Raw genomic sequence first — 17,558 nt, forward strand, 5'->3', positions numbered from 1 at the left:
AAGGTTTCTTCCCTTTTTTTCTTCCCCTGAAGGGTTATTTGGGAGTTTTTCCTGATCCGATGCGAGGTTTTGGGACAGGGATGTCTATGTGTACAGATTGTAAAGCACTCCGAGACAAATTTGTAATTTGTGAAATTGGGCTATACAAATAAACTGAATTGAATTGAATTGAATAAATCGGATTTTAAATGTAGCAAAGGAACGCAACACACAATCTGCTATGTTTACATGTTGACCACTAGAGGGCAATGGAGATGTTTCTATTGAAACGGCCTAGCAGCAGTAGAGGTCGATGCCTGGTTGAGGCCCAGCTGGCCAATCAAATATATACCAAAGGTCACCTGTTAAAACGCATCAGTGGCATATTAATTACAGTGGTCAGTGAAAGATTTCCTGGTCACCGGACAGACTTGGACTTCATCCCATGCGACAGGTGTCCTGATATTCTCGGAATCTCCTTGACGGCACGACCGTGGTCAACTTGGGGGGGAAGAGCAGCGAAAGGCGTCACACCCGCTGGGTTAACTAATGAGAATTTTTACACCTCAGGCATGCATTGGAAGGGGGTGGCTCCCTGTCAGCCTTGGCAATGCATAATCTAACTGTGTGATCAAGTATAACTATGTGTGTATAAAGGCCTCTTAGACCAACATTCTGATAAATAATCCTAACAGGTGCCCCCCCCCCCGACCCCCTCCTCAAATGCCTTAGAAGTCAGAGGGTCTGGTGGACGATGACCACTCCAGAACAGTCTCAGGTTTCTGACCAGGGGGCCCAGGTACATTTAGGAAGACGAGGTCCACTTGCAGTCAGACACTTGACATGCTCACAGAGAGAAGACGCAAGTTCAAGACAGGACTGGACCTGTGGAGCTTTTTTTTTAACACATACACATCTGCTTAGGGGGAGCAACTATAAGAAGCCTGCGGCTGGGATCAAACACATTATGGAATCATGACATCAGCAGAGGATGATGAAGAGTTTGAAGAGGCTGTTGAGCGTTACGCCTCGGAGACCACATGGGGCTGGGTAAAGTAGTTTGTAAAATCATCTGCATGTGTACATCGTGATGAACACAATCAATGGGTTGAGTAGGCGAAGGAATACACTTGCAAATGGAAAGAAATGCACAGAGAGAAAAGCGATACATACTGTAAATATATATTTAGGATGATTGTGTACAGTATGTACATGGAGGATTACTAAATATATTGGATTTACACTGTTTTTATATATCTTAAAACTAATTGTGCATTCAAAAATAAATATATAGCGGGTCCTGGAGCTGGTTCTTAGGACAGCAGAGACAGTGAGAACATGAATGTCTTTCTCAGTCAACCCCCCTCCAACCCCTCTGTAAGCCGATCTGTGTTGACTAAAACTCTGGAGGGAGAAGGAGGAACGTGTGAAAGGGGGGAAAGAGGAGTGGAGGGATGACCTACGTGGATGTGTGTGTGTGTGTGTGTGGGGGGGGCTTCCACCAGTCTCTCTCGGATATTTGTATAAAATAGAAAGAAAACACCTCATTATGTGAGGAAAACATGAGGAGGTATGGCAATTGTTAAATGTGTTGTTATATTAATTATTACATTTAATATGTGGCATTTTCTGATATACCAAAAAATCTTGGTTTGATTTAAAAAAAAAAAAGAATAATAATCATTATCATGTGGGCTTTTGTTGGACCAAAACATCCTAAAAGTTATTTTGGGATTTCTTATATTTCTTTTTGAAAATACCCCCCATTTTTAAATCTTCCATAAAATAAAAATAGAGTTAATCTCATGTGTTTCTCTCACAGTCTGCAGCCACAAGTCAACAAGGTTTTGCCCAAGAGGCTGTTCTGCACTCATAACGTCTCTCATTAAGGACAAACTGTTTTTACCCTTTTAATCAATTTTCCTAAGGTTTACAGTTCCAGATGAGCCAATCAGAGACCTCGTTATATCCACCAAGCGTGTCAAACATGGTGCAACGAATTTGTTACTTGTATTTGTTGCCGACTTCAGGCACGTTGTGAGGAGTTTTCGTTGTAATCGTTATTTTGAACTTGATCATCAGCGAGCGTTGTGTAGCTCAAATGATGCACGACCAATCACTGTTTATCATTTCTGTCACACGGACTGTATTTATTATGATGTTCTTTATTCATGCTGTCGTTTGCGCTCCTCAGTTTCTCTCCCTGAGTTTTTTTTTCCTCCACGTTATTTTTGGAGGAGTTTTTCCTCATCGGATGCGAGGGTCCAAGGACAGAGGATGTCTTATGTAATTGTGATATCGGGCTACACAGATAAGATTCAAGATTCAAGATTCAAGATGTTTTATTTGTCACATACACACACAGGGTGTGCAGTGAAATGAAAGTGGCAATGCTCAGCAGGAATGTGCAAGGGCAACAAGTACACACTATTTACAATAAAAAACAACACAATATTTACAGTAAGTGTGTGTGTGTGTGTGTGTGTGTGTGTGTGTGTGTGTGTGTGTGTGTGTGCCTAAGAGGGGCAGTTGTGTGGGTCTATGTGGGGGTCCTGGTGAGGTCGGAGTTCACAGTCCTGATGGCCTGAGGAAAGAAACTCCGTCTCAGTCTCTCTGTTCTTGCAGCGTGACTACGAGGCGCCTGCCTGACCGCAGCAGCTGAAACAGTCTGTTGTTGGGTGGTGAGGATCCTTCATGATCCTGCCGGCTCTGGTTCTGCACCTCCTGGTGTACAAGTCCTGCAGGGTGGGAGTGTAGTTCAATAGTGCGTTCAGCCGAACGCACTACTCTCTGCAGAACCTTCCTGTCCTGAGCGGAGCAGTTGCCAAACCAGGCTGTGATGCTTCCTGTCAGGACGCTCTCTACAGCTCCAGAGTAGAAGGACTGAAGGATCCTCTGGGAAACTTTAAATTTCCTCAGCTGCCTGAGGTGGTAGAGGCGCTGCCTTGCCTTTCTCACCAGAGTGTCTGTGTTCGTTGACCATGTCAGATCCTCGGTGATGTGGACTCCCAGGTATTTATACCCGCTCACCCTCTCATAAAATAAGATTGCCAAGTTCTCGGCTGGTGTGTGCCCAGAAGCTGATGTTTTTTTCCTCTCCTGCAGTTTAAAAATAACTTAAAAGTCACTTTTTAATTTTTGGCAGATGAATAGAGCAAATAAATGTCTGCTCTACTACAGTGGGATTGATAGATTTATAGGAAGCTCATCGTGACATATCCGTCATAAATCCGCAGACCACAGCAGCCGATACACTCCTCCTAGCAGAGAGGGTGAAGGATTTGGTGCAACGCTAAATAAGGTCAAGCTAGAGGTCAGGGTCCATCTTAATTTTTTAAAAGTCAGAATTAAGATATTAGAGCCGAATCAAATCTCTCTTGAATAGTTTCTGAGTGGTTTAGATGCAGCGTCACGTGTCAGCTTGTCCCACCGTAGCCTGACACCGGTCACAGCACTGACCAAACATGAAACGGCCATCGTCTGCTGTTTGGTGTCCAGAGAGAATCCAATGAGCTCAGCTTCCCCCGGCAACGCAACTCGTTCCAAGAAACATGTCCCGGGGTTGCTGAGAGGCTCGTATGTCCTTGTATAATCTCAGCGTCTCTGACTGCTGTCTGTAGCAGAGTCAGAATGGGCTATAACAGTATGTTGCACGCCTATAGTTATTACAGGGTTATTACTGTGTCTGCAAATGTGGCATTAAATATCTCCGTCATGATTCCAGTCACATTTGTAAGCAAGTAACAGGAAGTCTGAGGAGTTTGTGTGTTTTTATGTAAGGGGTGGGGGGGGTCTTCTAGGGTTCCACATTTATGAGTTGTTAAAGATGCTCATGGTGCATTCAGGGGGTCACCAAAGGGTCAGTTATTCTTCAAGTGGCTTTGTGCTGTGATGAATGAAATTGAACGGTATGCCGGCGCAGACGAGCAGAGCTTAAGAGAAACATGCTCACAGGAAAAGGCCTCAGTTTAAATATGATTTAATGACAAAAGAAAGAGTGAACTATACATCATAGTACATGTTACATAACTTATTATGCAGTAAAAAAAGCCACCGATATGTCCAGGTGAGGTTGCAGGTTGGTGCAGGGTCCACAGTCTGGAGAGACAAAGATCTCAGGCAACAAACTGGCCCTGAAACTAAAGAACATGCAGAACATGAGACGTTGTAAACCACTAAACACACACGCGCCACCAGCCAGAGCGATCCAGGACGAAACCGTGATGACATTGTACAGTGGGACATTGTGACACGCACTGCACGCCACTCGACACAGCGCCATGAGTTCATGACAGTGACACCTGTCACCACTGTCATGGCGGCGAGGACCTTTCAAAACATTCACACGGTAGCAGCATGAAGGCTTCAGCGTTGGAAACCCCCCTCACAGGGACATGCGTTCTTCCTTTTATGGTTGTGCCTGAAAAATAGTATGGTTAAACAATTAGTTGCTGTGCACACACACACACACACACACACAAACAAGCGTGTGTGTTTGTGCTGGCTCTTGTTACAGAAGAGGGACATGTGAGGCTGTTGTAGAATGTAACCTATTAAATATGTTGCTGTCAGAAGTGTGGCTGCACGTGCACTGCACACACGCGTGTGTACCTAGGTGGAGTCTATAGCTCTGCATATATTATTATAAATATGTAAAGTGTGTATAATGCAGATGTTTCACCTCCTAAGTGTCAGTCTGGTTCTGTGAGTGTGTGACACCAGCAGTGAACCACATGCTGCCCACACACCGCTCCTCCAAAGGGTCTCGGTCTAGACCCGCTCCATCGCACACGTGCTCTCACGCGGGCCTGTGATTGGCTGGAGAGATCACCTCACTGCTCGAGGCTGACTGGGTGACTTCAAACGCTGTGACGTAGACGCCGCTCCTTCCCGCCGCTCGCTGGAGCTTCCCGCTGCTGCTGCGGGGTCCTCTCATTGACGCCTCCGCCAGCTCTGTAACCGGTGACGTCACCGCGTCGCGAGGTTGCGCTACAATGTAACGCGTCCGTGTCCCGTTCTCACGTGAAAAACACAACAAAAACAAACGTAAAGCACATGCGCGTTATAGTCGGTGCGGAATGCGTCGTGTCTAAGGTCACTTTGAGGAGAACTCTTTTGCACACGACACGACCACCCCAAACATGTGTTTGTCGTCACACGCGCGAGGGCGTGGAGACTTGTGTTGCCACTGTGGCCAGGGTTGCCAGGTCTGTGTGACAAAACCAGCCCAAAACCAGCCCAATGGCCAATAAAACCAGCCCAAAAACCAGCCCAATATCAGAACTCAAAATATGCCCGTGCCAAACCATATACACTGCTTTTAAAGTGTGTGTATGTGGGCGTGTCCCATGTCCATGTGTGTACGTGCTGATCTGGAGTCAGTTTATTTAAAGATATTACTGACTGTGGCATCTGATACGATGCGTTTGGCAACTCAACAGCTGCACGCTGATTGGTCAACGGGCGGGTTCCGATGGAGGTGACGTCATTCTCCGACCAGGCTCGTTGAGACAGACGGAGCGAGTGAAACAGAGGCGGTCAGAGGGGGAACTTAGTGTCGCAATGACTTAAAGAGGCTGTTTTTCTTTTCTTTTGTCGTAACTAGTCAAGGTTTAGTCAAACACGCACGCGCCTCTCAGTCCGCAAATGGCTCTTCTGTAATGGGTTGTTGAGCTGTCATTCACTGCTGTGGGAACCTCTCCGTGTGTGTTTTTTAACGGCTGCCAGCACAGAAGGTATGATGCGGGTTTTTATAGTATTTTTTTACTGCACCTGCATGTCTGATGGTAATTCAGGTTTTTAACACGGTTGTTATGACCAAAACCGCTTTACATCGATCCACTCATCAGTTATCATGCATTACTAAAACAGGACGTTATTTTGAGTCAGCTATACATGTATGGGAATTTGTTTTTAAATGTCTTTAAATGTGTTTAACTGTGTGAGTCACGTGTATTGATGAGTGTTCTTAATTACACTCATAATTCATCACGTACACCTTCCACTTGCTTGGGCTCAAGAGTTAGGTGGAGCAAAGTTATGTTGAGAGGCATATGAGTTATGTATATATGTATATATGGTAACGTGGGACTAAAGTCATTTGGTGAAAATGAAAGTGTCTTTATTTGAAGCATCAGTCGCTCTTCCTCTTTCTATTTCATCTGTAACACAAGATAATCTATTTTTGGATGAAGCTGTGCATGTAGCAGTGACCACAGAAAAAAGTCCCCTGCTTTAAAAATCATCAGGGGACTTGCCAGCGGGCACTGTAACTCAATGCCTCAGTGAAAGGTGAAATTAATAATTAAAGACGCGTTTAAGGTCATCTGCATGAAGCATTTCAAGACTCTGGTATACTTATGGCACCTCGGATTCACCGGATGCTCTAAAATTAGGGCTCCTGTTCTCCTTGTGAGGAGCCCCGTTCTCCTGGTCACGTGCTCAAAGGTAGAGCTGTGTTGGCATCTCTTTTTGGGGGGCCCCTGGCAACCGAGTCAAGGTCAGACCCCCTTCTCTGTTATCAGACAGCTGCGAACCCCAAGGAGTCTTGACCGCCACGAATGGGATTCACCACGCGTGACCATTGTTGCGATCCCTCGCCGTCCTCTATATTTACTGTGTTGCGATCATCAAACCAGGGGCAGTAGTGTACAGTGTGTGACCGGCTGCTCCGTAGCTGTCAATCAACATTCTCCGACGGATGCGTTCGATCTCTTGATCGCGTCACGGTATTCTTTACAATCGTAAAAAAGAAAAAGCATTTGCATTGTCGACGTGCTCGGCTGTAGTTCCCGTGGCGTCTCTGCTCAGCCAATAAACACAGAGGAAGGCTGTGACATCACCTCCGCTGATACACACCGATCTGACTTGTTTGCTATCCGTTGACCTCCGTTGACGGGGGCGGCTGAATGGAAAACAGTCGGGTAGGATTTCCAGACATGAGGTCAAAGTGGCATCGTGCTCTTCCTACATTATGTAGGCCAACGACTACTAAACAGGAACAAGCCTCCATGTCCTCCATCCATAGCCAGACCAGTCTTAGTGCAGCTTAAAACACTTAAAATGGGTGTATTGGAATAACTTCACCCCTGAGGTAGAGTTGTGCACCATCACACTCGATGCCGGTTCCTCCTCCTCTGAATGTTGACAGACTTTGTGGCACTTAGTGATCACCACTATGAAGAAGCACATTTAGACATTCTCAAATGGATGTATTTGATCGCTTCAATGCTAAATAATCTCTTCCTTCCCCCTCCTACAGACCCGTCAGACCATGAACTACGTGGGCCAGTTGGCCGGCCAGGTGTTCGTCCAGGTCAAAGAGCTGTACCGAGGCCTCAACCCCGCCACGCTCTCTGGCTGCATCGACGTCATCGTGGTGAGGCGGCCCGACGGATCTCTGCAGTGCTCGCCTTTCCACGTGCGCTTCGGCAAGATGGGCGTCCTCCGGTCCCGAGAGAAAGTGGTAAGGGCGACCGCCTCCGCCGTCACATTGAGGGACGCATGCAGCCTCTTTTCACGCTTTTAAACCCCTCCCCCTTCACCTCTTTTGCCCCTTTGTGCCCCCGCTGCTCAAGGTGGACATGGAGATCAACGGAGAGCCCGTGGATCTACACATGAAGCTCGGGGACAATGGAGAAGCCTTCTTTGTGCAGGAAACGGAGAATGATCAGGTCTGCATGGATGCGACTGTATCTTGAGCAGGGAGTTGGTTCAAAGTGTAATACGATGCAGCTTTCGCTGAACACGATTCATCTGAAAACAATCGGTCTCCCCCCCCCCTGACACCCCCCTTGTTTACAACCGAGAGGCGTCATCCAAACTATCGTCCTGCTCCCAGGCCGTCTTACTGTATCGTAGTTTGAACAAGGTCGTGCTGTGTGTAGAGTTGCCCTGAGGCCACGAATATTTGCCTTTCCTTTTTGGCTGAAAAGTATTCCTCCGTTCATCAGCGAGTGAATGAGAGCTTTAAGCAGCATTTACTATTTTAGGCTTTCTGAAGTCTACTTAAAGCTGCAGGATCAATCTGACAAAGAAGTACAAGTGCATGTTTGTGAATTAGGTTGTAAGTTTAAAAAAAAGTGGCTATAGTTTGACAAGTTGAAAAGATGTAGTAAACAAATTAAATGGCCCTCTCTTTCTAAAAATCATTTTACTTGAAATATTGTTATGTTTATGAAGCCCTCGAGAGCCATAAAAAAGAAACCACTTTGGGGGGGAAAAAAGCAGCTGTTATTCTTTTGAGTTCTTGGAAAGCATTTTGGTTTTCCAAGGATTCGGAGCCGCATGTGCTCGTGCGCACGTGAGGATTTTGTGCAGCTGAAAGACGCAAACAAGGATGAAGGGGCCCCGGCACCAAAGAGGGAAGTGGGTAATTTATTTCCCCCGGAGTGGTGTCAGAATCCCAGGCCTGGAAGAGAAAGGATGCGGACGGGGACACCGAGAGGTCTTGGCACGGGGAATAGAAACATGAGGGGACAGTATTGTCAGACCATGAATCATACGCTTATATCTCACTTTTTCCTCCTTCTATATCTCTGTCTGTCTCTCTCTCTCTCTCGCTCTCTGTCTCTTTCTTTGTGTCAGCACACACACATAAACATGTACACTCCCCTTGCACTGGCAACTAGATTCTTCTGGAAAGTATTTGATCGTTTCCGAGAAGGAAAACAAAACGGAGAAACAGAGCCTGTTTTGGACGGGCCGTTTGGTTTCCTGGATAAAGGCTTTCCTCGGTGGCTGCAAACAGTTTGGCAGTGATTGCACAATTGTGCTTTTTGACGAAAACTGTGCACAAACTCTGGGGTCGTGTTTTTCTGCTTAGATTAGATTGTTAGGGTGGATGACAGAGAAGATATTTTGGATGTAGTACACATCCCGCTCTCGGTCCTTCCACCGTTGCAGCAGATTGTCCCTTTCTGGTTAGTCTGCCTGTGCTCCTAATAAAAGGTTATTTGTGTTGCTCAACAATTCATTTGAACACAAATATAATCAGGATTTAAAATAAGATAAGATAATCCTTTATTTGTCCCACAGTGGGGACATTTCAGGATCACAGCAGTGGGTGCACATTAGAGCATTAATAAAAGATAAAAATAAAACACAATAACAATACTAAAATACAAAATATACAGAGGAAAGAAAATATTTACACAAGGCAGTGACCAAAGTGAATTTCCAGCAGGTTAAAGTGTCCAGGAAAATAAAGTGCTGAGTGTGCCAAAAGTAAATAAATTAAATAAATGCAGTCTTACTTCAATTCGAACAGTTTTTAATGGCAATACTTTTGTGGATGTCGAGTGTTATAAATTTAATTCAGAAGCTATTTGACTCATCGATGGCCCTGATTTGATCTGGTTCCCCACAGGAAGTGGTGCCCTCCTACCTGGCCACCTCCCCCATCCTGTCGGACGGGCCCCTTCTGATGGGGCAGAGCTCCGGGCCGCCCGTACAGACCCTGGGCTCCGCGGGCTGCATGGGCGAGACCGGCGGTGGGACGGTGACGATGATGAAGAAGAGGAGGAAGAGGAGACGGAAGGCGCGGGCGGACAGCGTGAGGAGGGAGGAGAGCGGCGAGTACTCCGAGGACGAGGACATGTTCACCATCGACATCAGCTCGGACGATATGGCGGAGAGCAACAGGTGAGAAGGAGGGCGGAGAGGGTGAAAGGGTCAAGGGGGCGAAAAAAGGAGGAGAAAGAGGAAGAAAGAAATAGGAAGTACATGTGGGGGTGCAAGCAAAGAGGAAGAGAAACACACGAGACAGAACAAGGTGGGGTGGGGGAGGGGGGGGCAGTGAGGCAAGGACGATAACAAGTATAATACATCACTGAGATGAGCAGCTGTAACACAATTGGAGAATATACAGATCACACACACACACACACACTGATAAGACACAAAAAAGAAGGAAGAAGCTTTCTCGTGAAAAGAGGAAATATGTGTGTTTCTGTTAAATGTGCGTCAGGACGCCCAACATGCGCCTCGGCCTCCGGTCCAATCAAAAACAGGCCGGCTCCGGCCTGCAGCTCCGGGAGCCATGTTGTACTGCATGTGATGAAGAGGGAAGGGATTTATTTAGATCCCTGCGCATGTGTGTGTTGGGAGACATCGCATGTGAACATCTGGCTCGTCTCTCCTGCACACGAAAAACGTATTTAAAAATGGTTGCATGTGTCGTGTAAATATATTATTATAATGCTTTGTTACCAAAGGGAACACTTTACCTCAGACACCGAGCCAGTACGAGTACATCCTGTTGCATTTCTGGTGGAATTGCTTGTTTCAGGTATTTTCCTGTTCACTGAGCATAAGTCCGACGTACAGTCCAGACACTTGTGTTGTGAGTGCGTGCACAGAGCGACAATGTCCGCCGTGGTCTCTGTGGGTGAAAAGGGAAATTAAATGATAGTCTATTCATAAAAATAAACAACGTTAAGTTGCAGATTCATGCTGTCCGTAGATGTGCTGTACATATATCCTGTCTTTGTGTGTGCTTCAGGACTCGGGACGTCCTCAGAGATGAGACGACAGTCGTCTCTTTCAAACAGACCGGCGTCTACACCCGTTCGGATGGGGATTGGAGCCCGATTCAGAGGTGCTCCGCGCCCTCGTGTGACCCGTCAGAGCTCCGTGTTATTATTCGGGAAGGCACGGCTCCGTAACTCCGGTTTATCCTCTGCTCCTCTCTCAGCCCTGGAAACTCTCGCCCCACCTCTCCCAAGAGCGACTCGGAGCTCCTGACCAAGCCGTCGGACGCACGCAATCGGAACCCGGCCATGCTGTGGGCGTGGGGCGAGCTGCCACAGGCTGCCAAGGTAACCAACAGAGTCCACTACACACACACACACACACACAGCTCGAAATATACTCGCAGTAGTATTTTGGTACGTTTGTGTTCGTCTGGTTGGCATGGTTTTCATATTTCGTCGTCCTCCCTTCTTTTCTAGCCGTCCTTCCTCCCGGTGAAACCCGGCCCTCCCCCAGTGCGCCCGCTGTCCATCCCCGTGTCTGAAAGCACACACTTCCGCGTGATAACGCACCCGTCGTCCTCGGAGCAGTGCAGACCCTGCTCGGAGATATCGGCGCTCCGGCTGCTGATGCCGGAGGAGACGGGTGAGGACGCTGTGGGGGAGGAGTCAGCTGGAGGCGTCGCGGCCCGTATGACGTCCGACATGGAGGAGGCAATGTCGCCTCCGCCGGGCAAGACAGACTCTCCATCCAAGAGGCAAGGTAAGGTCAAAGGTCAACGGCACAGTACAAGATCCTTTGCAGGTTTTCAGCTGTCAGTTGTACGCCTTTCTCTTTCTGTGTCAGTTTATAATGTTATTTATAATCCCACATTTTAACGGTCTTTATAAATATAATCAGTTGCTCAACATAAGCAAGGAAATGAGAGAAACCTATTTTTCTTCTTCACACTTTCTGGTTTCACCACAATCTCATGCAGAGTTAGGGAGAGCTGCAGCAAAAAAACAAAAACAAGATGGCCTGAAGAAAACCAAACTTTATTGAGTTTTGTGGTGAAATAGTATCTTCGCAATCAAATTCTCCGAACTGCCGACATTAACGTTGAAGAATATTAAAACGACGTCACTAAAAATATTTAGAAACAGCCTTTTTCACGGTGTTGAGATGATTATTTAGTTTGACTCACTTATCAGCTGTAAAAAAGGATTTCCTCATGGATGAACTCGGGAGGAAAGCAAACACAACTAGAACGGGCACTCGGTAGAGCGCATACCTTCGCCGCAGCCACTTTTTGGTACCTTTTCATGACCTTGACCTTTGACCCGATCGATCCCGAAATCGAATCAAATGGTCCCCGGATAATAACCAATCATCCCACCAAATTTCATGCGATTCGGTTTAATACTTTTTGAGTTATGCGAATAACACGCATACAAATAAATAAATAAATACACAGCGATCAAAACATAACCTTCCGCATTCTCAGAATGCGAAGGTAATGAAGCCGTCTCCCCGTTGCAGACAAGAGAAGCCGCCACCTCGGCGCCGATGGAATTTACCTGGATGACATCACAGAGCTCCAGCCTGAAGTGGCGGCCCTTTATTTCCCCAAGAGGTATGACACACGCGTGTCCCGTGTGTCGCGGGCGCCGCTCAAGTCGCAACGCATCGACGTGGCCGAGCCTTCACGCCCCTCCTCCTCCGTAGCGACGGCGGCGCGGCGGTGAGGAGCGTCTCGGACCCGGGTCTCCACAGCGCCAGTCCGTCCTTGCAGTCGGTCAGCTCCGGAGGAGACAGCGGGGTGGACAGCTACTGCGACCACATGGCCGACATGCCGGCCATCGCCATCTCTTTGTGCGGCGGGCTCAACGACGTCCGGGAGATCACGAAAGGTAAGACGAGGACGCGGCACAGCCTCGCGCTCCTTGCCCCGAAGATCAACTGAACCGGAGGATCGTGTCTCCTCACAGAGCTGTTCCACGAGAAGCTCATCTCCTACCAGCAGTTTTCGGAAAACCCCTCCATCATCGACGACCCCAACTTAGTCGTGAAAATCGGCTCCAAGTAAGACACATTTCGCAGTTTGTAATCCACTGCATGCGTTATGGATTTAGCCGTCACACATTTCTGCGAAGACGTGGAGCTGACGATGTGGTTGATATTGATAAAAATACATTTGGTGTCTCCCTCAGATACTATAATTGGAGCTCTGCGGCTCCCCTTATGCTGGCCATGCAAGCCTTTCAGAAACCGCTGCCAAAGGTGCGAAAATGATACAGCACTAAACATGAACACCACTCCCCCTGTTGGCGGCAGCTGGTACTGCAGCCTGTAGGACTCCCTGTACACCTTATACTTTCTACCCATCCAACATGCGTTTTGTCGCATAGCACCTGTTATCACGTTCTTTATGTCTCGTGACAAACATCCACTGAATCTGTTCTACTTAAACTTTGTCTCCCCCTCTGCCGCCCCCCCCCCTCCCCCTCCCTTTCCATCGGTGCATCCATCCATGAGTCCTCCTGCCTCAGTTCTATTCACTCAGCCTTAGAGTTCCTCCTCTGTTGTCTTACTGGCGTGCTGGGCTACAGCTCTGTACGTCACCGCGTTGTTTTACCCCTTCCTCACGTTTCCTTCCCTTTCTCCATCTTCCTCATTCCTTGTCCTCTATCAAATTTCCCATTAACCGCCCACCCATACATACCCATTTCTTTTTTAAGTGTGTTTTTTTACGGTGTTCTGTCGTGGTGTGTGCTCCGCCTTCAGGCTGCGGTGGAGAACATCATGAAGGAGAAGATGCCCAAGAAAGGAGGGCGGTGGTGGTTCTCCTGGCGAGGCAGAAACAGCAGCAGCAAATCGGTGATTGCTTCTCACCTCGCCGGCAACGCTTCTTTTTGAGATTCCCGCTAAATGAGCGGGCGGAAATCAAACCCACGCCGTTTCTCCCGTCTCTGCAGGATTCGGTCTCGGAGCGCGGGGCCGGTGGTTATGCTGAACAGGCCGGCGAGATGTCGAGCAGGTGAGGAACCCTCAAAACAGTCCCGGGCGAGCGATAGAAGAGCCTCGACCGCCGTGCTGTGAACATCCTCTAACACACTGTCGTCCCGTCTGGCGGCAGACGCGAAGAGGAGTCGTCCTCCAGCGACGAAGACCACAGGGCAGCCATGCAGAGCTCTCCCGCCATCCAATCAGAGCCCGGGCCCACACTAGGAGGCGTGTCTTATAAGAAGACCCTCCGACTCACATCAGAGCAGCTGGTGAGGACTTATTTTAAATGGTTCTACTTATTGTAGTCTTTTTTACCATCATTATATATCTTTCTCTGTCTCTCTCTCTCTCTCACACACATACACACACACACAGCTGTCCCTCAAGCTGCAGGATGGCCCTAACGATGCTGTGTTTAGCGTGACCACTCAGTACCAGGGAACCTGTCGCTGTCAGGGCACCATCTACCTCTGGAACTGGGATGACAAGATCATCATCTCTGACATAGATGGAACCATCACCAGGTGGGTGTCTTACATGTAAACATAAACAAATACACACATATATATATGTAATTTCTGTGTGTTTGTCTTTAGGTCGGACACATTGGGTCATATCCTGCCCACCCTGGGGAAAGACTGGACCCACCAGGGCATTGCACACCTCTACCACAAAGTCAGCCAGTAAGCACCAACTAGTTTCAATTAAAGCAAAACACCGAAAGGCAAACATCGCTTTGAAAGATTTGTTGTTATTGCCACGGAGCGATCGTTATCGACGCACATGCTCGTTCTCGCTTCTCGTCAGAAATGGCTACAAGTTCCTGTACTGTTCGGCGCGAGCCATCGGCATGGCCGACATGACCAGAGGTTACCTCCACTGGGTCAACGAGAGAGGCACCATGCTTCCTATGGGCCCCGTCCTCCTCAGCCCGAGCAGCCTCTTTTCAGCCCTGCACAGGTCTGTCATTCACACACACACACAGACACACACTAAATTCTCGAAAAAAACTCAAACTACAAACTCAAAATTTACACTCAAGAAGATGCAGGAGACACTGCAACTTTATCATTGTTGGCTACATCTTTGTGGTGTGTATGTGTGACAGGGAGGTGATCGAGAAGAAACCAGAGAAATTCAAGGTGGAGTGTCTCAACGATATCAAGAACCTCTTCTTCCCCAACACAGAGCCGTTCTATGCAGCGTTTGGGAACCGACCGACGGTACGCTCGCGTTATATAAAGTACACCGTGTCAATTAATGGTTATTACTGGTGTATAACATCCATCTAGATCTATTGGGGACTGAACATTATCGCCATTTGTGCCGTACATTCTTGCATAAATGCATTTTACTTTTACAAAGTTGAATGCTCTTTTCTGTATTTTTTAGGATGTATATTCCTATAAAGAAGTGGGAGTGCCACTGAACCGGATTTTTACAGTCAACCCGAAAGGCGAGCTCGTGCAGGAGCACGCCAAGACCAACATCTCATCGTAAGTCCGGCGTCCATTTCCCGCGCCGTATTCCAGGAGCTTCTCTTTCAACGTGTCCGACTGTGACCTTCTCCTCTCCGCAGGTACGTCCGCCTCGGTGAGGTGGTGGACCACGTGTTTCCTCTGAAGACGAGAGCCTCATCCTCGGACTTCCCTTGCTCAGACACCTACAGCCACTTCACCTACTGGAGGCAGCAGCTCCCCCGGGTGGACCATCCGGGTACTACACCTCCACAGACTCCCCGCCCCAGCAGCTGACTGCTAGCAGGCGGAGCACTGGCAGGTGTGATGGTCACATGTGTGTGATAGGAATTATGTATTTCTTTTGGATGTTGTAGAAGAAGATGGAGCCCTTTGAGGGCACGGCAGAGAGCAATTTAAGTCGCTTAATCTGCTGTGAATATGTCAAACGCACTAGATGGATGTAAGAGCACTTTTATAAAAAGATGGCCTTTTGACTATCTGTATGTATATGATAAATAATTATAATTTATTCAGGCAGCTTAGCACATGTGTTATGTTTTTAGTGCGTGTTGAGGTTATTTCGGGAGCTCGACTTTTAAATTTATTTATGCAGACAGTTGCATACTGTATTTCTCAGACGGTATATCTATGTTCAGAAGAGCGTCTTCCTCGATGAAGAATTTATTTCCTTACTCTGAACTTTTTCAGTCGAGACTGTTACAGATCCTCAATCAGCATGGAGTTGCATATATATATATATATATTTTTTAATATATATATTTATAAAATATATTTTACTTGAGAGCGACATATGTGTACATTATTATTATTATTCTGTCAGTATTATTTACATAGTATGTTACATAAAATGTATTACACAGCACAATTAATATGTTGTGGTCTAAGCAGCGTGACATTTTTGAACAAAGTCTACATTGTAAAGACGTTTTTGAATGAATATTTATTGTTGAGACAAAGTAATCTGACCGGAGAACAGAAAGCACAACATTTTAAATGGTCAAAATAATTATGGGTTTCCATTGGAGTGTCTGAGAGATTTTTATTTTTCTATTGAAATCACAGAGTGTTTATATTGTCTTCTTAAAATGAATTTAGCCAGTTAGAGTTCGTACGACGTGACTGTTTGGTGTTCAACTCTCTCAGATCTATGCTTGTTTCCATACATGCCGTGAGCTATATTTTGTTATTTTATCTGGTTACATTGACTGATATAACATGTAGACATTATACGTCACCCATTGGCTCTTTTACTGCTGCCATTCCCTTGTAACATCCCCCTCATCAGACAGCTGAGAGAGCACAGCAGGCGACAATATTAAAAGTCTTTCATTTGTATAACACCACAGCCAACCTGAGGTCATATGCAGTCATATGCAGGAGCTGCTGTCATGGCGACCTCCCTAATGCATCAATGTTTTCACTGTGAACCACCCGAACAGTAGCTTCATGTTCAGTAAGCGTATAGTTTATGAAAGAGCATATAATGCTTCATGATTCTTTCCATGAAAGAGCTCAAATTGCCTGAAAGTGTATTAACTTTGCCAAACCGTGAACAATATAATCAATAATTTGTTCATTTATTCCCTCCACTCCTTCCCCCGACCAGTTCACTGTTATGTTTGTGTAAGCAAAGTCAATAAAAAATGCTTTGATAACAGCGAGTGTGGGTCAATAATTCAGCATGGCAACTCTGCATTCAACTGGAGAATAAATATTAATTAAAAAATAGTAATATCACACTATGAAAAGTAAAAGTCCAAGTGTGTTCCTGTTATATGTGATGTTTTTGGATAAATGCTACATTAATGTGTTGCATTATTTTGTTAGAGATGTTTAATGTTTATATACTGTTGGATAGTTTAATATACAGCAATGCATCATATTCTATAATGTAAAAAAATGTCTGTTCCATGAATAAAAAAAGGAACTAAAAAGACAACTAAATAGATATAGATGGATAAGTCTATTTATTATTATTATTATTATTATATATACAGATATATATATATATGTTAGGGCTGTCAGCGTTAACGCGTTAATCTATGCGATTAATTTGGCCGCGTTAACGCACTAAAATATTTTTACCGCAATTAACGCAACTTTGTTTACTTCCGGTGTGCGTTGAAGTATTTACACTGTTTCCGTTTTTAAAACAATTATTTCTCCGCGAAAATAAGGAGCAGAAATCAGTTTAACTCGTGGATGAATCAGTCGGGTTTCCTCCTGCTCCTCCTTCCTCCCGTCTCCCCCTCTGATACACAGAGGAACCAGGGTTGCCAGGTCTGTGTGACAAAACCAGCCCAATGGCCAATCAAAACCAGCCCAAACCAGCCCAATGGCCATTAATGTCAATCCGTTTGTCTGTCAACATATGCCCAAAAAACAACAATGAACATTTCCAAATGTATTGTAATATCTACAAAGTAACAACACAGGTTAGGCTCATTAAAAGCAGTTTCAGTCAAACAGTTATTTCACCTAGGTCCTAAAATGGCCTTGTGTAATTAGATACAGTATATTATCATCTAAAATATAGCTCTTTGAAGGTGTACAATTCACTGTCTCGGACAAACTAACCTATTGTGATGAGGCTTTCTTTATTTTCTCTTCCTAATGCAATTGGACAACATGAAATGTTTT

General features: G+C 46.2%; 1 protein-coding gene across 1 annotated transcript; it reads left to right on the plus strand.

Moving 5' to 3' along the window:
• Positions 1-901: 901 nt before the first annotated feature.
• On the plus strand, positions 902-16,575 carry lpin1b (lipin 1b). The gene is made up of 20 exons (XM_056427966.1): positions 902-1,029; positions 7,241-7,444; positions 7,557-7,652; positions 9,347-9,621; positions 10,481-10,576; positions 10,673-10,796; positions 10,929-11,211; positions 11,971-12,064; positions 12,157-12,341; positions 12,420-12,513; positions 12,642-12,711; positions 13,216-13,308; positions 13,407-13,468; positions 13,568-13,706; positions 13,813-13,961; positions 14,034-14,120; positions 14,245-14,397; positions 14,546-14,660; positions 14,830-14,933; positions 15,017-16,575. The coding sequence occupies exons 1-20, from the start codon at positions 955-957 to the stop codon at positions 15,189-15,191; spliced, it is 2,673 nt and encodes an 890-aa protein (XP_056283941.1). The 5' UTR covers positions 902-954; the 3' UTR covers positions 15,192-16,575.
• Positions 16,576-17,558: the final 983 nt, after the last annotated feature.

The sequence above is a fragment of the Pseudoliparis swirei genome, chromosome 12 (assembly GCF_029220125.1).
Source record: "Pseudoliparis swirei isolate HS2019 ecotype Mariana Trench chromosome 12, NWPU_hadal_v1, whole genome shotgun sequence".
Classification (NCBI taxonomy): Eukaryota; Metazoa; Chordata; class Actinopteri; order Perciformes; family Liparidae; genus Pseudoliparis; species Pseudoliparis swirei.

What these genes read in the sequence shown, in the direction of transcription:
- lpin1b (XM_056427966.1), top strand. Translation starts at nt 955, where the DNA reads ATGACATCAGCAGAGGATGATGAAGAGTTTGAAGAGGCTGTTGAGCGT. An exon ending in TTCAGAAACCGCTGCCAAAG is followed by an intron (nt 12,712 to 13,215) that starts GTGCGAAAATGA and finishes CTCCGCCTTCAG; the next exon opens with GCTGCGGTGGAGAACATCAT. An exon ending in CTCTACCACAAAGTCAGCCA is followed by an intron (nt 14,121 to 14,244) that starts GTAAGCACCAAC and finishes GCTTCTCGTCAG; the next exon opens with AAATGGCTACAAGTTCCTGT.